This window comes from Heteronotia binoei, chromosome 6, assembly GCF_032191835.1.
Source record: "Heteronotia binoei isolate CCM8104 ecotype False Entrance Well chromosome 6, APGP_CSIRO_Hbin_v1, whole genome shotgun sequence".
Taxonomy (NCBI): domain Eukaryota; kingdom Metazoa; phylum Chordata; class Lepidosauria; order Squamata; family Gekkonidae; genus Heteronotia; species Heteronotia binoei.
In genome coordinates, this window is record NC_083228.1 from 149,455,757 (window position 1) to 149,477,873 (window position 22,117).

General features: G+C 52.4%; 1 protein-coding gene across 1 annotated transcript in view; it reads right to left on the bottom strand.

Moving 5' to 3' along the window:
• Positions 1 to 22,117, bottom strand: part of LOC132574437 (probable cation-transporting ATPase 13A5) — a 69,806-nt gene that overhangs the window by 13,613 nt on the left and 34,076 nt on the right. Inside the window, exons 13-27 of the mRNA XM_060242791.1 lie at positions 21,119 to 21,180; positions 20,201 to 20,351; positions 16,183 to 16,269; positions 15,552 to 15,708; positions 14,368 to 14,485; positions 13,574 to 13,698; positions 11,946 to 12,109; positions 11,222 to 11,335; positions 10,927 to 11,006; positions 6,996 to 7,038; positions 4,851 to 4,960; positions 4,034 to 4,130; positions 1,993 to 2,065; positions 1,048 to 1,222; positions 683 to 873 (exon numbers count right to left, since the gene is read on the bottom strand). Of these exons, the coding sequence (XP_060098774.1) occupies positions 683 to 873; positions 1,048 to 1,222; positions 1,993 to 2,065; positions 4,034 to 4,130; positions 4,851 to 4,960; positions 6,996 to 7,038; positions 10,927 to 11,006; positions 11,222 to 11,335; positions 11,946 to 12,109; positions 13,574 to 13,698; positions 14,368 to 14,485; positions 15,552 to 15,708; positions 16,183 to 16,269; positions 20,201 to 20,351; positions 21,119 to 21,180 (1,747 nt within the window). The remainder of the gene's footprint in view (positions 1 to 682; positions 874 to 1,047; positions 1,223 to 1,992; positions 2,066 to 4,033; positions 4,131 to 4,850; positions 4,961 to 6,995; positions 7,039 to 10,926; positions 11,007 to 11,221; positions 11,336 to 11,945; positions 12,110 to 13,573; positions 13,699 to 14,367; positions 14,486 to 15,551; positions 15,709 to 16,182; positions 16,270 to 20,200; positions 20,352 to 21,118; positions 21,181 to 22,117) is intronic.

Below are 22,117 nucleotides of genomic sequence, written 5' to 3' on the forward strand. Positions count from 1 at the left end.
AGGTGGTTTATAAACGCATCGTATTGTCCCTGGTCTATACTTGATCTGCCTAAGAGAATGACTTACTTTGTCTGCCTGCCTGGGGGCCCCCCAGGCAGGAGCCTCCATTGCTCACCACATGCTTGCTCGAGCGCTCGCTCCCATCTCCCAAACTCTTCCTGCCTAGCACATGGCAAGCACAACAGCACTTCCTGCTTCTCTAGGAGACTTTCCCCCTAGCGTTGTTGGTTTGGCTCTGGAAGGGAGGGGGGAGTGAGGGGAAGGCTACAAAGCCTGCTGAATGGATTTACTGATCCCTGCCTTTTTGGATGAAGCACCAACACTCTCAGATGGCGTTTCTCCACAGTGTCTCTTAGCGGTTTTTGTATGTACGCAGCTGTACGCTAAGATCCTATAGTTTCACCATTAGCATGGGGTCAGAGCGCCCCCCCCTCCAGGACTTGACTATGCTGTTCCTTCCTGGCCCTGCCATGCTGGTGGGGCCTGCCTTCCCAGGAGCAGAAGAGACCCAGGTCCAAATCTCAGGAGGTCTCAAGCAAGCCGCTCTCCTCCTGTCCTGTCCTAGCCTCTAGCTATGCTACTGGGAGAGTACGAGAGGCCTACTTCACAGGGCTGGAATAACGCATGGAATGCCTTCTGAGCTCCCTGGTGCCACCAGAAGGGATGAAGAAGCAAGGCTCACAGTTGGTGTAGATGGGCTTCCGGAAAGGCTTCCCCTTGGAGAAGACAAAGGCCGCGATGAGGCAGTTGATGGTGACCAGCGGCCAGAGAGTGGCGTCCTCGTAGCTCAGCACCTGGTGGTGGGGCTCCGTGGAGTTGGCCGTTTCATTGCCAAGGCCTAGAGTCAGGGTCTGGTTGGCTAAAGGGCATCCTCTGGAAGGGAAGAAAACCCCCACAAACAGTTCCCTCCACTTCTGGCCTGATCCTCACCACTTCTGGCTGCCCCAGCACTCCTTGGGAGCCAGCACCTGGCCCGCAATGCCCCCACGGCTGAAAGCTGCCTCCTGCCCTCCAGTCCCCCCCCCCTTAAGCAGGTGAGGGGGCTACCTGTGGCTGCGAATCTCCAAGTACCAGGGCTGCTGCTTCACAAGCAGGAAGCCCCCAACCTGCACCACCACAGTGAAGCCAACGTTGAGGACCACGGAGAGCAGCAGGGGCGGAGACAGGAGCTGGCCGGAGGGCCGGTAGGGGGCCAGCTTGGGATAGGCGTGGGTCAAGCTCACTGGTGTGGGAAGAAAAGGGAAGGTAGAATCATAGAGTTGGAAGGGACCTCCAAGGTCATCTATTCCAACACCCTGCACAATGCAGGAAACTCATAAACACCTCCCCCTAAATTCACAGGATCCTCATTGCTGTCAGATGGCCATCTAGTCTCTCTTTAAAAACCTCCAAGAAGGAGAGCCCACCACCTCCCGAGGAGGAAGCCTGTTCCACTGAGGAACCACTCTAATGCTCCAGGAAGTTCATAGAATCATAGAGTTGGAAGGGACCTCTAGGGTCATCTAGTCCAACGCCCTGCACAATGCAGGAAACTCACAAACCCCTCCCCCTTAATTCACAGGACCTTCATTGCTGTCAGATGGCCATCCAGCCTCTGTTGAAAAGCCTCCAAGGAAGAAGAGCTCACCACCTCCCAAGGGGGAAGCTTGTTCCACTGAGGAACCGCTCTAACAGTCAAGAAGTTCTTCCTAATGTTGAGCCAGAAACTCAACATTTCTGTAATCTGGAAACTCCAGATGACAGTTGGGGGGATAGGAGTCAGGGGTGCACCGGCAGAGCCCCCTTCCCACCCCACAAGAGGTAGCCAAGACTTGGTTTGCACTGAGCTGATGGGCAGAGCTGACCTCCCCCCTTCCACAACTCCCCCTGCCCAATTCACACCCCCTCCCTACACCCTGAATGGCACATCCAGACTCTCAGCCACAGGAGAGGCCTTTGGGCCCCAGAGACTCTTCAGCCTGGGCCAGGTGGTGGGGAAACTGGCCAGCTTACTCGTGAGGCAGATGACGATGGTGATGCCGATGTCCTGGAAGAGGTACTGGTAATTGCCCAGGAACTGGAGTTGCTGCAAGGGAAAAGCCAACTCAGCCAAAGCTTTCCTTGCCGCAGGTGCAGCCAAAGAGATGGGGACAGCCTACATGTCCCAGGAAGATACTTGGGAGTCTGAAAAAGACACCCACAAATGGCTGCCAGAGGGCCCCCTCCCCCATGATGATGATGATGATGATGATGATGATGATGATGATGATGATATTGGATTTATATCCTGCCCTCCACTCCAAAGAGTCTCAGAGTGGCCTACAATCTCCTTTCCCTTCCTCCCCCACAACAGACACCCTGTGAGGTGGGTGGGGCTGGAGAGGGCTCTCACAGCAGCTGCCCTTTCAAGGACAACCTCTGCCAGAGCTATGGCTGACCCAAGGCCATTCCAGCAGGTGCAAGCGGAGGAATGGGGAATCAAACCCGGTTCTCCCAGATAAGAGTCCGCACACCTAACCACGACACCAAACTGGCTCTTATAGCACCTGCCCTTTCAAGGACAACTCTTGAGAGAGCTATGGCTGTCCCAAGGCCATTCCAGCAGCTGCAAGTGGAGAAGTGGGGAATCAAACCCGGTTCTCCCAGATAAGAGAGCTCTGGCTGACCCAAGGCCATTCCAGCAGCTGCAGTGGAGGAGGGGGGAATCAAGCCCGGTTCTCCCCGATAAGAGAGCTCTGGCTGACCCAAGGCCATTCCAGCAGGTGCATGTGGAGGAGTGGGGAATCAAACCCGGTTCTTCCAGATAAGAGTCCGCACACTTAACCACTACACCAAACTGGCTCTCCACTGGCTTAAATGTTTTTTGAAGCTCGTAGAAGCCTCGTGTGAAACAGGGCATTGTGTACACAGCCCACCTCAGTGCCCGGGTGCTGTAGGGATTCCCAAGGCATTGGCACCAGGAAAGCCCTCAGGAGACCAGGCCGAGAGGTAATGACTGACATGCTGTTGTTTCTCTGCAGAATGGTTGGAGCGCTGGTCTCCAATATGAATTATTTAAATGTTTTTTGAAGCTCGTAGAAGCCTCGTGTGAAACAGGGCATTGTGTACATCCCTGTTGGGCTCTTGTGCCTTGCTGCTTCTGACTCTTACACTGGCTATGATTAAAAGAGGACGTGGATTATGATTAGAAGAGGACGTGTAGTCACACGGCTCACCATACCACATCCCGGAGTCCCAGTTTCGAAGGATAGACTGTCAGTTACAAGTAGATGGACTTTGCGTTCGGGTGTGGTTTATATTTGCACTTTGCATAGCATTGCATTTTCTTATAAGAGAATTTTGTTATATAAAACAGGGGTGGCCAAGGGTAGCTCTCCAGATGTTTTTTGCCTACAACCCCCATCAGCCCCAGCCAGCATGGCCAATGGCTGGGGCCGATGGGAGTTGTAGGCAAAAAACATCTGGAGAGCTACTGTTGGCCACCTCTGATATGAAATATTTGAATTTTCTACAACTGAGGCTGGTTTGACGTGGATACCTTAGGGCTTCTCACCTGCACCACCTGGGGACTGGCAACCGTAGTCACCATGGCTAGAAGCTACTGAGGGACCTCTCCCCCTCCCTGAATCTGTCTAATCCCCTTTTAAAGCTCTCTATACCCGTGGCCATCACTACATCCTCTGGCAGCAAAGTCCACATTTTAATTACTGGTTGCCTAAAGAGGTCCTTCCTGAAGGAGAGACTGGCCGCTCCCTTTCAGCTCTTTGGCAGGAAATCAAACCTCTCCTTCAGAAAGTCAAAACCTGTTTCTGGGCCAGGTGGGGTGGGCATCCTCAGTCCTCGCTGGTGGCTGTTTGTGGGTCCCACAGGCTTCTGTAGCACTTTAAAACCCAACCTGTTTGCCAGAGACAAGAGAGGAAGCCCACAGGAAGCCGCGCCCCTCCTCGTGCCACCTTCCAATTGCTTGGGACAAAGCGATCCCTTCCCTCCAGCTGAGGATTCCAGTGTTAGCTGGAAGCTGCTCTCAGCTCCCTAGAGAAGTTGCGGTACTTACCCAATAAAGCAGGCATGTCCCCACGAACTGGATCAAGACGTAAGTGGTCAGATATTTAAACACCGCAAAGGAGGATACGAGGGAGGCTCGGCCTTCTCTAGGGGGAGAGATGGACAGGCTCTTGGAGGGCTGCAGCCGGGCCCTGCTCAAAGCCCACAGAGGCCGAAGAGCAGTTCAGGCACCCCCAGAAGAAGAGTCAGCCCTGGAGATGCCTCCAGCCCTTCCACACACCCCGGAGAAGGTCCGGGGGCAACTGCCCAGGAGAGAAGCTGGTTGTTGTGGGACTTGGCAAAGAAGCCTCTGGCTACACAGAGACCAAGCCAAGGATGCTGTAATCCCAGAGTGATGCTCAAGGGGCACACCAGCTCTCTCCCCACCAGTTGCACGCAGGGCCAGCCCTCCCACCAGGTAAACTAGGCAGTTTGGAGGGCCCTCCTGGCCCGGGACCATAGTTTACCCTTCCCTTGTAGTTTTAAGTAAAGCAACCATATTCTTTTTAAACACACAAATGATCTCTGCGTATTCTCTGTTGTGCTACTCGTTTCAACTCTGCTAAATAATACTTTTCTCTAAGGATATCCAATATCAAGGGGGAAGAGGAGACCGACTAAAGCCGCTGTGGCCCCCTCCCCCACTGTGGAGAAAAGTGGGGGCGTGAAATCAAATCAATAAATCCAAGGAGCCTGATTTTTAGGGGCCTGCTGGGAGCTCCATTCCTGGCCTCTCCCCGACCAGGCCTCTCTCTCTGCCCTTCTCTGGCCCGCCCCAAAGGCCCTGCCCAGCATCTGCTACCCCCAAGGAGGGAGGGAAGGGGTACCTGATCAGCTCTGGCACACACTGGATGTTGGGGACCTGAGAGGTGAAGGGTGAGGCCACCGAGGCCTCCTGCTCCGAAAGGGAGATCCCGGCATGGGCCATTTTCAGAGCCTGGAAGGGAAGAAGGGAAGAGCGTGAAGGGGCAGCGGCCAGGCACGGAGCAGGAGCCCCTGCGGATCTCTCATGGTGGGGGGTTTGGAAGCCCCCAAACTCAGGCCAGGCCTTCTTCCATGCTGGAGATGCCAACTCCAGTTTGTGAAATTCCTGGAGGTTTGGGGGTAGGGCCTGGGGAGGGTCCTCAGCAGGGGAGAATGCCTTGGATTCCCCACCCACCCCCCTCCTTCCACAGCAGTCTTGTTCTCTCTCTTCTGGAGATCAGTTATACTTCTGGGAGCTATCCAGGCCCCACCTGGGGGCTGGTAGCCCTAATTTCCTGGACATCACTTGTAACAAAGTGGAAGTAACAAAAGGATTCTAGGGGGGTGGGGGGAGAGGCATGACATCTGAAATGTAGGCAGTTTTTGCAACACTAGTCCACCACTGCTTTGGGCAGATATTGGAAAGTGCAGGGCAGTGTGGCCAGTTTTGAAACCACTCTCTCTCTGTGTCCTTCTGAGTCCTTGAGAGAGCCAGTTTGGTGTAGTGGTGAAGTGTGTGGACTCTTCTCTGGGAGAACCAGGTTTGATTCCCCCAATTCCTCCACTTGCAGCTGCTGGAATGGCCTGGGGTCAGCCGTAGCTCTGTAGAAGTTATCCTTGAAAGGGCAGCTTCTGTGAAAGCTCACTCAGCCCCACCCACCTCACAGGGCGTCTGTTGTGGGGAAGGAAGATAAAGGAGATTGTAGGCTGCTCTGAGACTCTGTCCTTGAAAGGGCAGCTTCTGGGAGAGCTCTCTCAGCTCCACCCACCTCACAAGGTGTCTGTTGTGGGGGGAGAGATTGGAAGCTGCTTTGAGACTCGGATTCAGAGAGAAGGGTGGGGAATAAATCTGCAGTCTTCTTCTTCGCTGCTCTTTTCTACATTTGATTAAACATCTGCTAAAGGAACAGGACATTTTTTTCTGGTCTAGTGGCAAACTCTGATAGACATAAATAAGTAGCACTGTACACTTGTTTGGTCTGTACATGGTGTGGTGCAGCATTCAGCTTTCCTGGTCTTGGGATTGGGGCCAGCACCAGAAAGCTCCTATTTTGTAGTCGGCATGAAATCTAATCCTGGATTCACCATGTCTAGGCCTGGCAATGGGGCTATTTCACTGCACATGTCTGCCAAATGATAGATGCAGCCGTGTTGGTCTGAAGCACATTCGGGCACAAGAAAGCTTATGGCCGGAATAAAACTTGGTTGGTATTAAAGAAGTCTGACTGGACTTCAACTTTCTTCTGCAGCAAAATGATTCTTTCTTTCCTAAAACCAGGGCTGGTGCCTGACCCTCCAACATCAAGTTTAGAGGCACCTGCCTTGGGAAGCCCCCTTGGGGGGGAACAGGGACATTTTTCAGATCCCACATCATTAATCCATGACATCTGCTGAAAAAGAAATTCACCCTCCAGCCCTGTTCCCGCCCCCCCTACCCTTTCAGCTGCCCTCTGTCCTGCATCTCTCACTCAACTTTGGATGAGCTCTCTGCTGCAGGAAAACTAATGTGCCAAGAGATGACTTCATAAACAACGTGTTGCACAAACATGATCTAATTTTTTTAACGAGTCTCACAAATCCATTCCTACCCCCAGCACAACAAATCTGTCCTTTTTTTGGGAGGGGAATGCCCACTGACACCTGCCCATCGCAGGAAGGCATCAGCATTCGATGAAATTCAATGAAATTGCTGAGCAGACAGCTTAAAACGGATAAAAGAAAGTATTTCTTCACCCAAAGGTTGATTAACATGTGGAATTCACTGCCACAGGAGGTGGTGGCGGCCACAAGTATAGCCACCTTCAAGAGGGGTTTAGATAAAAATATGGAGCACAGGTCCATCAGTGGCTATTAGCCACAGTGTGTGTGTATATATAAATTTTTTTGCCACTGTGTGACACAGAGTGTTGGACTGGATGGGCCGTTGGCCTGATCCAACATGGCTTCTCTTATGTTCTTATATTCTTATTGCTAAGCCAAAGGGGGGGGACAGTTGGAGGGCAACCTACCCCACAGTCGTTGGCTCCGTCTCCGCACATCCCCACATAGTAACTGGAATAGAAGAGGGAAGACAAATTAGCCAGTCATTTGTACATTGGAATCAGGGGAGTCTGCAAACGGATGCACCCAGGGATGGACAGATCTCTGTTTTGCCAGCCTGGCGTGGACCAGCCGTCCTGAAGGAGGAAGTGCCAGTGATGCCAGAAGAGACAGTCGTTGCCACTGCTTGGGCACACACAGTAAGGAGCCAAAGGCAGCAAGCAGCTTCACAGGACTCACTCACTGCTGGGGGGGAACCTGGGGGTGCCAGGTCTGGACTGGAAAATACCTGGAGACTTAGGGGGGTGGAGCCAGCAGAGGGCGGGGTTTGGGGAGGGGGGCCTCCGCATGGCATGATGCCATAGATCCCACCCTTCCAAGCAGCTGTTTTCTCCAGGGGTGAAGTCCAACAGTGGCTGCACAGTTAGAGAATCAGACAAAAAACAACTGTGCCAGAAAGAACAAAAACCAAGTCTTTAGGAAATTGTACAAATTGATATCAGAAGTTCTCAATTCAAGCCGTCTTTAAGAAGTTAAGAATGGGCGTTGATAAGAGTGTGATAGAATGATGCGTTAAGGTTTATCATTCGGTTTTCGAAAAAGCTATCTATAGTGGAACGTCGTTCAAGCTAGTGATCACGTGAGGTGATTTTTACCTTAGAAGCCGACGTTGTAGGTTGGACTCCTCGTGTGTTGTAAGGAAGAAGGAGGTTTTTTGACCCACTGGGAGTTGCGAAGTTCTTCAGGAGTCGACACATCAGAATGGATTTTTGTGGACTGTACATGTGTGGGATTTCCTTTGTAATGGATTTTTATCGCATGAATTGAGAACTTCTGATATAAATTTGTACCATCTCCTGAAGACTTGGTTTTTGTTCTTTTTGGCACAGTTGTTTTTTGTCTGATTTTCTCCAGGGGAGTTGATCTCTGCCAGCTGGAGACCAGCTGTAAAAGTGGGAGATCTCCAAGCCCCACCTGGAGGTTGGCAACCCTAAGACAGAATGTAAATGTTAGGCAGCTGGAGGGGGAGTGGTGCTCAGCTCCCCCAGACGTGATCTCTGTGGGCAGCACTTCCGTTTGGAATGATCATAACTCCACGGATCTTGGAACTCTACAAGTTCCGCCCCCCCCCCCCATGAGCCCAAGAGTTCTCTGCAGCAGAAGAAAGTGTGTATGGGGGGGGGAAGGGTTGTTCTTTTGTTCCACATGCTTTTCACCCTTCTAGTGGTCAATTCAATATCATACCAGTTTACATCTGGCATAAAAACCTGCAGTTTAAATCTGCATGGAGATATGCTGGACATAAACTGGTGTGATATTTTGAAGCAATAAGGAGGCCTTCCTGAAGGAACAACCCAAAGCAATAGAAGAAAATAATAGAATGGGAAAGACAAGAGATCTCTTCAAGACAATTGGAGAAATCAAGGAAACATTTCGTGCAAAGATGATAAAGGACAAAAACAGTAGGGACCTAACAGAAGCAGAAGAGATCAGGAAGAGGTGGCAAGAATACACAGAAGAATTATATAAGACGGATCTCAAAGTCCTGGACAACCACGATGGTGAAATCGCTGACCTTGAGCCAGACATCCTGGAGTGTGAAGTCAAATGGGCCTTAGAAAGCATTACTAACAACAAAGCAAGCGGAGATGACGGTATCCCAGTTGAGCTATTCAAAATCCTAAAAGACAATGCTTAAAGTGATGCACACATTATGTCAACAAATTTGGAAAACACAAAAGTGGCCACAGGATTAGAAAAGATCATTTTATATCCCAATCCTAAAGAAGGGTAATGCCAAGGAATGCTCAAACCATCGCACCATTGCACTTATTTCACATGCCAGCAAGGTCATGTTAAAGATCCTACAAGCTAGGCTTCAGCAGAGAGCCAGTTTGGCACAGTGGTTAAGTGTGCGGACTCTTATCTGGGAGAACCGGGTTTGATTCCCCACTCCTCCACTTGCACCTGCTGGAATGGCCTTGGCTCAGCCAGAGCTTTCATAGGAGTCGTCCTTGAAAGGGCAGATTGGGAACTACCAGAAGTTTAAGTTGGGTTTTGGAGAGGTAGAGGAACTAGAGATCAAATTGCCAACATGCGTTGGATTATGGAGAAAGCATTACCATTTCTGCTTCATTGACTACGCTAAAGTCTTTGATTGTGTGGATCACAAAAAAACTGTGGCAAGTCCTTAAAGAGGTGGGAGTACCAGACCACCTCACATGTCTCCTGAGAAACCTGTATAAGGGTCAAGAAGCAACTGTCAGAACAGGATATGGAACAACTGATTGGTTTAGAGTAGGAAAAGGATGTATATTGTCACCCTGCTTATCTAATTTATACGCAGAGTACATAATGCGGAATGCCAGACTGGATGAAGCAGAAACTGGAATTAAGCTTGCCAGGAAAAACATCAACAACCTCAGATATGCAGATGACACCACTCTAATGGCAGAAAGTGAGGAGGACCTAAAGAACCTCTTGTTGAGGGTGAAAGAGGAGAGCACAAAAGTAGGCTTGAAACTCAACATCAAAGAAACGAAGATCATGGCATCCGGCCTCATCACACCTTGGCAAATAGAAGGGGAAGACATGGAAGCAGTGACAGACTTCACATTTCTGGGATCCAAGATCACTGCAGATGGTGACTGTAGCCATGAAATTAAAAGACATTTGCTCCTTGGGAGGACAGCTATGGCAAACTTGGGCAGTATAATAAAAAGTAGAGACATCACCCTGCCAGCAAAAGTCCGTATAATTAAAGCGATGGTATTCCCAATAGTCATGTATGGCTGTGAGAGCTGGACCGTAAGGAAGGGTGAGCACAGAAGAATAGATGCTTTTGTGGTGCTGGAGAAGACTCTTGAGAGTCCCTTGGACTGCAAGAAGATCCAGTCAGTCAGTCCTCAGGGAAATCAACTCAGACTGTTCCCTGGAAGGTCAGATGCTGAAGCTCAAACACTTTGGCCACCAAGGTGGTGGGCTCTCCTTCCTAGGAGGTTAGATGGCTAGATGGCCCTCTGACAGCAATGAGGATCCTGTGAATTTAGGGGGAGGTGTTTGTGAGTTTCCTGCATTGTTTGGTGCCAGTTTGGTGTAGTGGTTAAGTGTGCGGACTCTTATCTGGAAGAACGGGGTTTGATTCCCCACTCCTCCACTTGCACCTGCTAGCATGGCCTTGGGTCAGCCATAGCTCTGGCAGAGGTTGTCCTTGAAAGGGCAGCTGCTGTGAGAGCCCTCTCCAGCCCCACCCACCTCACAGGGTGTCTGTTGTGGGGGAGGAAGGTAAAGGAGATTGTGAGCCGCTCTGAGACTCTTCGGAGTGGAGGGCGGGATATAAATCCAATTGTGCAGGGGGTTGGACTAGATGACCCTAAAGGTCCCTTCCAACTCTATGATTCTATGAAATGAGAAGGAAGCACTCACTGGAGAAGATCCTGATGCTGGGAAAGACAGAAGGCAAAAGAAGAAGGGGACGGCAAAAGATGAGATGGCTGGACAGCATTACTGATGTAACAAGCGCAAATTTGAGCAGACTTCGGAGGATGGTAGAAGACAGGAGGGCCTGGCGTGACTTTGTCCATGGGGTCGCAAAGAGTTGGACTCTATTGTGCGATTGAACAAGAACAAAATATCAAATCAGCCACTAGAGGGGGCAAAACACATACGGAACAGACAAACACTCCCCTCCCCCCCCAGGAAACAGGCAGGTTGAAGAGAGGGAAATGAGGGTCTGGGGAAGCCCCCCCTTTGTCATCTCTGGGTCAGCCTCCACAGTCAAAGTGGCTTGAGAGAAGGGCATGTACAGAAGCCAGAGGAGCAGGTGACACCAAGCAGGGTCCTCTGTGAGAAAGCCCTTTTCTTTTTCTTCCTTCCTCCCCATTCCAGCAAGGCACCTACTTCAGCTTCTGAAATTCCTCCACAAGACTGGACTTCTGCCCGGGAGACATCCTGGCAAAAACCGTCCCATTCAGCAGTACCTGTGGAAAGGTAAACGTGCCGCTCACAAGCCCAGAAATGTCTTTCCCAGCAAGAGAGCCCCTCCCCCTTTATCCCACAAGAAGAAAGCCCCCCCCCCGTCTGCTTTCTGTGCAAAGGCTCCATCCCAAAGGGACTCATTGCCAGGGAAGGGCCGTGAAGGAAGAAGGGGAAGTCTCCCCCAGCCAGGGTGTTCCCTGCCTTCCCCGCAACTTACCTTTGGGACCAAAGCGCTGAAGTATTTGGTGAGGACCTGGTAGGATTTCCCAGTCATGGCAAAATGGAAGTCAGTGCCTGGCTCAGCCTTCTCCTCGATGGGGATGCAGAGGTCCTGGGAAGCGAGTGAGAATTACTCCACGGTGCAAGTGAGGAAAAGGGGCAGGAAGGGGCTCTGGAGACCACTCTTTTTGGTCTGGGAAGAGGGGGTGATGGGATAGAGAAAATAAAGGGCAGGATTTTGTCTCACTTTGAGTCAAGTCCATGAGAACCTGAGAAGCCAAGAAGATTTGGGGCCTGTCAGCTACTGAGAGTCCGAATGGAGATCTCCGAGTCCTTCCTTCCTAGTCAGAAGGTGGGAAATCTGGCGGGTCTCTAAGGGGCCACTTAAGGCAAATCTGCCTGTTCTGCTGCAAGCCAACATGGCTGCCCTCAGAAACTTATGTCATTTCAACTATCTTGCATTGCACAAGATGCCTTGGTGAACGGCCCCACCAGTGCAGCAGCGGCTCAAGCTTGGCGCTCTCTCTGAAGGCCCGGGATCTGGGACTGAAATGCCTCCTGGATGCACCCCCACATGGGCAAGGGCCAGGGAGGCAGCAGGACAACACTCCCAGCATGGACGCCTAGGTTCCCCTTCCGCGGTCCTGGAGGTCCCCAGTTCACAGCACCCCAGGGAGTTGTTGCCCAGGGCAACCAAGGACCTCCTGCAGTCGCTGGCTTACTTTCCCCTCTGCGGGGTGTGGGTGCTTGTCCTCCATCAGCTGCCAGGTAAGGGATGCTGGGATCGACCCCTCTGGCTCATTGGCTTCCACAAGGATCACTTTGCTACTGTTGGAAATCATGCCGGAGTTCTTAGCGACTGTGACGGCTGTCTGGAGGTTGTCCCCTGGAAAGCAGCAGAGTGGGCTTCAGCGATGTTGTCAGGGCTGCAAATTTGGTCTGTACCTCAAGCCTTACAAGCCAGGTGGCCTCTCCATCCCTGCTAACCAAGATCAGCTGTCTCCAAAAGGGAGGTCGTAGCTCACCCGCAAACCTGAAGGCACATTTGTGAACCCAATCTGTTCCAGTATATAGTTGATTCTTGGCAAGGAGGATGGGCCAGGAACCAAAGAACTCTGCTGGGACTTCTGCACACCTGGGCTGGGGGGATGCAGCAACTGTGTCTTGAACATTAGTCTCCCATGACGTCACACTTAGACTGCTGCAATGCAGTCTACGTGGGGATGCCCTTGAAGACTGTCTGGAAACTTCCCCCCCCCACACACCCCCAAAAAGTCACCCACCTCAGGCTCCACCTTTCCCTTGCCAATCTCCAGAAGTTTCCCAACTTGGAGTTGGCAATCCTACAGCACAGGCTTCGTGTCTTGTCTCCCCTCCATTCCCCCCCGCCCCCAGTCCAACCCTGTAGCTCGGAAGGGACTTGGGAACAACTCTTGCAAACTTTAGTCAAGGCCTCAGGTATTTGCAGAAGAGAGGCATCCTTGAGGCCTGCCGGCTGCTGATTCTTCACCTTGGGCACAAGAGCATGACAAGATGTATCTAATAGAGCAAAGCTTGATTCCAGGGTGCCTTTAAGACAAACAAAGCTCGAGTCTGGCTAGAAGCTTTCATGGGAATTTTTTTTTTTGGGGGGGGGGACGTATTTTGGGGGAATATTTGGGGGGAGAATTTGGGGGGAGGTGCTTGTGAGTTTCCTGCACTGTGCAGGGAGCTGGACTAGATGACCCTGGAGGTCCCTTCCAACTCTAGGATTCTATCGTCCTAAGTGCAGACCCAGAATTAAACTTTGTTGGTGTCAAAGGTGCCTGGCTGGACTCAGACTTTGTTTTCTTGCTTCGGACCAATGCGGCTGCCCACCTTGATTTGTTGACACACAATATATTTTCAGGATTATGTTTATTGCTTAATTATGAGTAATTATGGAATCAATTAATATGGTGCACCTGATCCTAATAGAGTTCTGTGTATTGCTACAATACTTATAATAACTGAACTAATAACTTCAACTTTTAATGTTTCTGATCTGTCAGATGGCAAAAATTCAGAGACTCTGCCGACACGGCCCAGAGGGCAGCCATCTGCTCTCCCTCTGTCAGGTGCTGGTTGTATTGGCAGTTCTGCTTATAGAAATCAAAGGCATTCCAGGTTGCTCAATTAACAAAATTAATTTAGGTCTGATAAGCAGGGCTTTCTTCATAGAAAAAGCCCTGCTGGAACTCATTTGCATATTAGGCCACACCCTCTGGTGCCAAGCCAGCAAGAACCGGGTTCCTACTGAAAAAAGCCCCGTTGATAAGAAAGTAAGCAGTGAATTAAATTTCCAGCCTTTCTGCGCATTCCACGTTGGTACCTGTGACCATCACGGTCCGGATGCGGGCGGCCATGAGCTCCTCCAGGACGGGGTTGGTCTCGCTCTTCAGCCGGTTCTCCATGACCAGCAGGCCCAGGAAGGTCAGGCCAAATTCCACCTCCTCCCTTGGGCAGGTCAAAAGGAAAGAAGGGGGAGGGGGTCACTTCCTCAGGGGACAAAGGCAGGCTACGCTGTGAGCTCCTAGGGCACAGAGGCCACGATCCTGCCACTCCCCTGCCGCTATTGCAGCAGTCCCAAAAAAGAAGCAGAGACTGACAGCAGAACCTCTCAGGCTATTGACAGGCTGAAAAAGCAGGCCCAGGGATGGTGGGACCTTCAATTGCCCGTCCCCGGCTGAAGAGGCCCCTCCTGGGGCTTCAAGGATCGGGGCTGGAAGCAGAGCCACGAGGAAGAAGATTAACTGCCCCTTGGCCAGCACCAAAGGCCCCATCCGGACCCTCCCACCCCCCACCCACCCCTAGAGCAACAGATCAGCCTCCTGGAAACAGGGCATCAAACAGAAGCTTGACTGGACCTGGGGAAAAGAGCAGAGGGCTCCTTGTGGACCTGTCTGCGCACCCTCTGAGGTGGACAAGAGGGCATCAGATCCTCAGCCTCATCTCAATAACGTCCTCTCCGTGAATAGAGCTTTGGCCTGGCCTGGCCTGGCCTCCTTGGCTATGGGAGCATCCCATAGAACCAAAGAGTGGGATGGGACCCTCAGAGTCATCTAGTCCAACCCCCTGCACACTGCAGGAAACTCACAAACCTCCGCAAATCTCAGCAAGCCTCACCTTTCCAGGCCAGCCAGATCTCCGTCCTCCCCCATGGCAAGCGCCTTGTGGGCCAGAGCGATGACGCGGAAGCCTTGTGAGGTGTAGCCCTGGAGCTCCGCGAGGAAGTCCCCGGGAACTGTGGAGGGGACAGGAAGCAACTCCCATGAGAGAGAGACAGAGAAGCGCGCAGCATGGGGAGGCTGGGCTGCCACAAAATCACCCCACAGGGCCTGTTCCTGTGTCACTGCCTGAAAGCCTGCTGTCCCAGATGAGTCCCCATGCGGCGTGGGAAGAGTCGCCCCGCAGTCTAAGGAAGCCAGGAGGGCCCAAGCAGTGTCCCAAAGAGCCCCCACCTCTGTGCTCCTCCCCCTCATTTTCTGCACCCCTTTGAGAAAGCAGGAAAGGGAAATGGCTGCCTTAACTTCCTCACAACAGTTGGCTCACCAGGAGAGCGAGGGCGGAAAGGGGGGCTGGAGCAAGGCGTAGTTCTTGTGGCTCCTTCTTCGACACCCAGGGAAAGGCTGTTCCCCATTTGGGGGGGCAGGAAGCAATTTTTCTCTCGGCCAGTTTCACCAGGGATCCGGCAGGGGTTTGGGGGGGGGGTTGCCATCTTGGAGTGGAGGGGGGAAGGTGCTTGTGAATTTCCTGCATTGTGCAGGGGATTGGACTAGATGACCCTGGAGGTCCCTTCCAACTCTGTGATTCTATCTGAACACCTTGCTAGCAAATGAGTGAATGAGAAGATGTGTCACTCTCTGAAACCTGGCCTGGGTAGAATAAACATAAGAAGCAGCGTAGGTTTCTACACCCCGCTTTTCTCCGCCCCAAGAAGTCTCGAAATGGCCCGATATCCAAAACAAACACAGTTGTTGCATCACATGAAGCCAAAGCCTCGGCACGTGGAAGCAGCTGGGAGTGAAAGGGCAGCTGCACATGTGCACGGCAGTGACATCGTCGTCCTCCTCCTCTTGCACCTCCCAGCAAATCTTCCCGCATCTCCCAGCACTCTCCTGGACATCAGAAACACAGCTGGGACAGGGCTGCAAACATGCATGCACCAAGTTGCACCCTCCCCATGAGCAACCCCTCTCTGGCATTCCTTGCAGCACACCTAGTGAGTAAAGCTGCCCTCACCTGCACCAGGATGGAATCCACAGAGCATGTCCCCAACCCCACCATCTCTCCCCCCCCCCCGCCCTTACCGCTCTGCTCTGTGCAAAAACTGGCCACCATCTCTGGGGCTCCTTTCATGTAGAGGTCGTAGGAGTCCTTCCCCTCCTCCTGCACAATGACGGACATCCTCTGGAGAGCGGAGGAGAAAGGAAACTGGTGCAAGACCACCATCCCTTCCACGGAGGCCTGGAGGCAGGGGTGGGGTGGGGGGAGAGGACAGGGAGAGCTAAGTCCGGGATCTGCAGGCAAGTGGGGGATGGAGACATCTTGAGTGGGACACGACCATCTCTCTTCTGAGAATGTTGGTCCATCTTCTCCCGTACGTTTGTCCCTCGGAGTTAGATCACAGGGAGACGCCCTCCTCACAGGCCCCCTTCAAGGTCCTCTCAGACAACCACACTTCCCAGAGTTCCATGGGGACATTTAAAAACCCAGTTTTTACATCCAGAGATTTCTCCCTCTCAGACGCACCAGTCCTCGTGCTTGCTGCATCCCTCCATCTTCCCCTCTGGACAACCTCAAAAGTCTCCAGTTGCTGCATTGCTGTTCTCCCTCACCCCACTCCCCAAAATTGTAACCTGCCCTTTCCCGAAGGCCTGCTAATGGGGCTGGCTTCTTAGACCCCAGCAATGGCTTCCCAGAGGAAGATCCAGTGCATACCGGAGCAGCGTCTGGTCCTGGTTTGATGACGGTGTGCTCTTCCGCTGTGCTGGTTTTACTGTGCTCTGGACAGGCCTCTTCCATTTCCTGAAGCCCCCAAAGAAAAAAGCACAAGGATCAGTGAAAGAATCCTGGACCCTTTTCACTTTCTAGCCAGGTTGGGGGGGGGCATGGGGAGGCACAAAGCAAAGTCAAGAGGCAGAGCCCTGTATTTGGGCAGCTCTGGGATCTCTACAGTCAAATGCCTGCTTTACTCAGTAGGCAGCTTATACAGCAGGGGTGGCCAAACTTGCTTAACATAAAAGCCACATAAAATAAATGTCAGCTGTTTGAGAGCTGCAGGAAGGAAGGAAGGAAGGAAGGAAGGAAGGAAGGAAGGAAGGAAGGGAGGGAGGGAGGGAGGGAGGGAGGGAGGAAGGAAGGAAGGAAGGAAGGAAGGAAGGAAGGAAGGAAGGAAGGAAGGAAGGAAGGAAGGAAGGAAGGAAGGAAGGAAGGAAGGAAGGAAGGAAGGAAGGAAGGAAGGAAGATAGGGAGGGAGGGAAGGAAGGAAGGAAGGAAGGAAGGAAGGAAGGGAGGAAGGAAGGAAGGAAGGAAGGAAGGAAGGAAGGAAGGAAGGAAGGAAGGAAGGAAGGAAGGAAGGAAGGAAGGAAGGAAGGAAGGAAGGAGGGAGGGAGGGGAGGGAGGGTGGAAAGAAAGCAACTTTAAATGCATTCTCCAAGCTGCTGGCTGGCTTGGCTTCGAGAAGTGATTTAAAGAGACAAATGTCTTCTCCAAATCAGATGACAGGGTGGAGGGGACTTTGAGAGCCACACAGTATGTGTGAAGGAGCCACACAAGCTGCAGGTTGGCCACTCCTGTTGTAGGAGGAACCCCCCACAGATGGGCACAAATGACTCGCCTCCTTTGGGGCAAATGAAGTCTGAGTTGCCAGCTGATGTTTGGGAAATTCCTGGAGATTTGGGGATGGCCCTCCAGGCGGGTGGGGTTTCAGGAGGGGAGGGACCTCAGTGGGGCACAATGCCAAAGAGGGGAGCCAGTCAAGCCCTTCTCAGGGTACCTCTCTCTTAACAGACCCCTCTTTGCCTCTCTCCTGTTTCCCCATTTTCCTCACAGAATTGTAGAGTTGGAAGGGACCTCCAAGGTCATCTAGTCCAACCCCTTGCACAGTGTAGAATTTATACCTTTACACCTCTTAGCTTAAAAGTAACTTCTTTCCAAATTAGAGTAGCTCTGATGGACATTTGGTTGTTGTTGCTATAGCGTTAGTTTGGCTGAGGAATGTATGGTCTGTCTGTGATCTGATTTAGCATTAGCTAGTATTTTCTTATGATAAGCCCCCCACACACACACACACACACGCTACTGTACCAAATCCCTCAGTAAACTCCATCCTCCTCTTCAGGCTGTTAATCAGGACTCTGCTGTCCTTTCCCCACTGAAACTGGCTGCTCACAGTGACCTCCTCAGCGAAAAGATCAGAGTTCCCCACCCCCTGCACAAACACGCAAGCAAAATCCCCGTGCCAGTCTGAACACCTGCTCACATGTCGGTGGAGCTGTGGTAACATATTCTCTGTGTCAATCACCTGGCCAAAACAGCCCTAGCCATTGGCTGGGAATGGCAGGCTGAAACTCCAAGAGGGACATAGCAGAGCGTGGAAACCCGTTCCAAAAACCGAAACACTGCCTGCTACGCCTCCAAGTATTAAGGGAGGCGCCCGGTCGGCTTTGGACTGTCCTCAAGAGCCCTTTCAGTTGGCAGCCCTGAGAGTTCACTGCAAGTGGAGCCCATCCCTTTGGGACTCCGACACCTTGGCATGGTGCCACCCTCTCAGCTGACAACCCCGTCCACGTGCCGAAAGGAACAGGGCTTCCGGGTGTGGGTCAGGTGAGCCCTGACATGAGGTCAGAACTGGGCCTCCCAATAACCCCAGCACACCCCTCCCCCTCAGCTCTGGCTCCAAGGAGCCCACTCAGTCCAGGGATGCCAGCCTCCAGGTGACACCTGGGGATCCCCGGGAATTACAACTCCTCTCCAGAGTGCAGAGATGAGCTCCCCCCTGGTTCTGGCTGCTGCCTTGTGACCACTTGTTCCAGAGGCAGGATGCCCCCTTGGGTCACTTGCTGGGGAGCACAGGGGGTGGGAGGAGGCAGCTGCAGTCCTCCCAGGGGCAGCTGGTTGGCCTCTGGGCAAACAGAGCTCTGGACTCAGAATCCTAGAATCACACCGAGTTGGAAGGGGCCACAAAGGCCATCTAGCCCAACCCCCTGCTCAAGGCATGATCAGCCTAGAGCATCCCTGACGAGTGTTTGTCCAGCAAACCTGATGGGCCTTAATTCACTGCCACAGGAGGTGGTGGCGGCTGCAAGCATAGCCAGCTTCAAGAGGGGATTGGATAAAAATATGGAGCACAGGTCCATCGGTGGCTGTACATGTGTGTGTGTGTGTGTATATAATAATAATAATAAGTTTTATTTATATCCCGCCCTCCCTGCCGAAGCAGGCCCAGGGCGGCTAACAGGACATGGTGTGTACCATGATTATAATACAATTGATACGATAAAATAAAATTAATAAATACAGTTTAAACAGTTACATATTTTTTTAAAAAACACAATAAATTAGGGGTGCTACATTTCAGTGAGATATATATCCAGATGGCCAGATGTCACTTTCAGGGTTCCACCTTATACGCTTGTTGAAAGAGGACAGTTTTGCAAGCCCTGCGGAACTGGTTAAAGTCCCGCAGGGCTCGCACTTCCTCTGGTAGCTGATTCCACCCGTGGGGGGCCATTATTGAGAAGGCCTGCTCCCTCGTTACTTTCAGTTTGGCCTCCTTTGGTCCAGGGATTTTTAGGAGACTTTGGGAGCAGGATCTCAGCGCTCTCTGGGGAACATATGGAGAGAGGAGGTCCCTAAGGTAGGCAGGTCCTCGGCCATATAGGGCTTTAAAGGTGATAACCAGCACCTTGTAGCGAACTCAGAATATGATTGGAAGCCAGTGCAGCTCCCTCAGCCCAGGCTGCACGTGTTCCCACCGAGGTAGTCCCACTAGCAGCCTGGCTGCTGCATTCTGCACTAGCTGCAGTTTCCGAGTTCGGCACAGGGGCAGCCCCATGTAGAGGGCATTACAGTAGTCTAATCTCAAGGTGACCATTGCATGGATCACTGTTGCTAGGTCGCTACGTTCCAGGAAGGGGGCCAGCTGCCTCGCCCTTCTAAGATGGAAGAAGGCGGATACACACACACATATATTGGCCCCTGTGCGACACAGAGTGTTGGACTGGATGGGCCATTGGCCTGATCCAACATGGCTTCTCTTATGTTCTTATGGTCTTTGGCAAGAGCCTTCTCGGTTGCGGCCCCAATACTTTTGAACACCCTCCCAGAAGCCATCAGGGCCCTGTGGGACTCATCGCAGTTCCGCAAAGCCTGCAAGACTGAACTTATTTATTATTATTAATTATTATGTTAAATTTCTATCCTGCCCTTTCCACAAGCAGATTCAGGGTGGCTAACAATCCGTTCTATAATACAATGTAAAATCAATAAAACACAATTTAAAACATTTTGTTGGTGCTATTTTGGATGGCATGTGACTGCCACCACATCTGGATCGATCGCACTTTAGTACTAACTGCCTAGGATCTGTACGCCCTGAGAAAGGAAAATATTATGTGGTCTGCCTGAAGTAGCACCATTGCCATTTATTTGATTGTTTTAATATTGCTTATGTCTTTGGCCCCCTTGAGTCTGCATAGAATGGGCGGGATATAAATAGAACGTAAATAAATAAATCCAGCATAGCTCTACTTCCGCTCTGATGCTCAGCAGTGCCTGTTCATAGCATTGCTGGAAGGAGGTGCCCCTCCAACCCTAACCTTAACCCTCACTCTCTCACCCTGCCCTGCTCGCCAGCCATTTGCCAGGGCCTGAGAGAGAGAGGGAGACCCTGCTTGGAGCTCCCTTCCTTTCTCCAGCCAGCCGCCTTCTCCTTCCCCAAGGCAGGAGGACTCACCCAGCCAGTGCCCTCAAACATCTTCAGGTCCAGCGGGTCCCCCTGGATCTTCCCTTCCAGGACCAGCAGCGAGTGGCAGGTGGCCATGGCTTGGCACAGCGGCCCCCAGGGCACGGGCTGGCCGGAGGAGAAACGGTGGGCTTTCTGGAAGCTGAGAGAGCGGAGGGACTGCGTTGGGCGGCACGCCGGAGGAAAGGGCTTGCTCAGCACTCATGGGCTGCCCTGGAGGCGGCCGGAATCCTTGCTGAGTCCAGGAATTGGTGCCGCTCCCAGCCCCACTGAAACACAGGGCATCTGTGGGGGGCAGCAGGGGCAGGCAGCCAGCTGGAGGAAGGGCTGGGAGGCTGAGGAGGGGGGAGCAGCCTGTTCCTTGAACTTCTTGGTATTAACATTCTCCCTGCCCTGCACCAGGGGGCCTCTTCCTCCTTCCCCTGCCCACTCCGCAGATGCCAGCAGGGGGAGGACGGGGCGGGGGGGGGGACAGTCTTGGCTGTAACGGGATGGACCAGGGGAGGGGGGGGGAGGAAAAGGATTCCAGGAGCTTCCAGTGACTGTTATGGAAGCCATTCAGATGTGCCAGATGAACAAAGGCACATTCTGCCGGCCAGCTGGCTGCCCTGGGCTGGATCCGGGCTCTGCCCTTTCAAGGCTTCACCCCCAGATCTCTGCGCTGGGCATGCAGGAGGGCCTGGCTCCATTCCTCTGGGCATCTCCAGCTGAAAAGACTGAGCAGTGGGGAGGTGAAAGTTCTTTCTCTGCCGGAGAGCAGCTGCCAGGCTGAGTGGACAAGACTGACCTCCCTGGAGCAGGGTCTGACTCAGTGTCCAGCAGCTTCCTTGAGCCCGCCCACGCTGGCAGAAGAGCCCTGCCAGCCTCAATAATTCACGGCCTGAGGGGTGGGGGTGGATTAGATCTTACCTGTCATGTTGGCAAGGGATGGCACCCCAGAGATCCAGACCATCTTCTGTCAGAGTGCCAGTCTAGATTCAAGGGAACAGCACAACCACTTCAAACTCTGCCAATCACACCACTCAGCAGCCTGAGGCTCAGAACCCTAATGTGAAGGGGGGCGGGGCGGGGCCATCTGGAGGGGGAGAGCTCCCCACCCCTTCTTCAGCCCAGGTGCCCCCCCCCCCAAATCCAAGGCCACCCCTCTCCCCACAACACCAGACTGGCTCTCAGCCTGCCTCACAGGGTGGCTGTTCTCAGAACAAAACAGAAAAGTGAAAGCTGGTAACCTTACCCCACATTGCCAGTGGGAGACAGGAGGGAGGGAAAGAGGAAGAGAAAGGGAGGGAGAGAGGAATGGAGGGGAGGGAGGGAAGGAGAGAAGGAGGGAGGAAGAGGAAGGGAGGAAGAGAGAGTGGAAGGGAGGAAGGAAGGAAGGGAGGGAAGAAGGAAGGGAGGGAGGAATGGAGGGAAGGGAGGGAGGAATGGAGGGAAGGGAGGGAGGGAGGGAGGGTGAGAGTGCTGTTCAGCCCAGGGACTGGGGGACAGACTTGAAGGGGGGGCTGCTTTATTACTGCCCAAGTATTCTGGGTAGGGTTGCCAATCTCCAGGTGGGGCAGGAAAACAGGGACAGCCCTCCACAAAAACCAGCCTCCAAATTATAAACAAATAACAATTTTCATTGTTTACATTGACAGCTGAAAACTTACATCACAAATTCTTACATCACAAAACTTACATACATACTAATGAAAGTGCATAAGGAACACCGGCCCACACCCAGAGTCACTTAAAAGGCAAGTCAATGCCCAATCTTACTCAATAGCTGGGCGTGGGCAACATTCCAAGGATGAAATATATACGGAGATCCACACTCTGGAGAGTATTAGTTCAGTAGAGCAGTCTTCAAAGGAGAACCTTGCTCCAAAAATTCCTTCGTCCGTACTGCACGGCACAGATAATAGAACG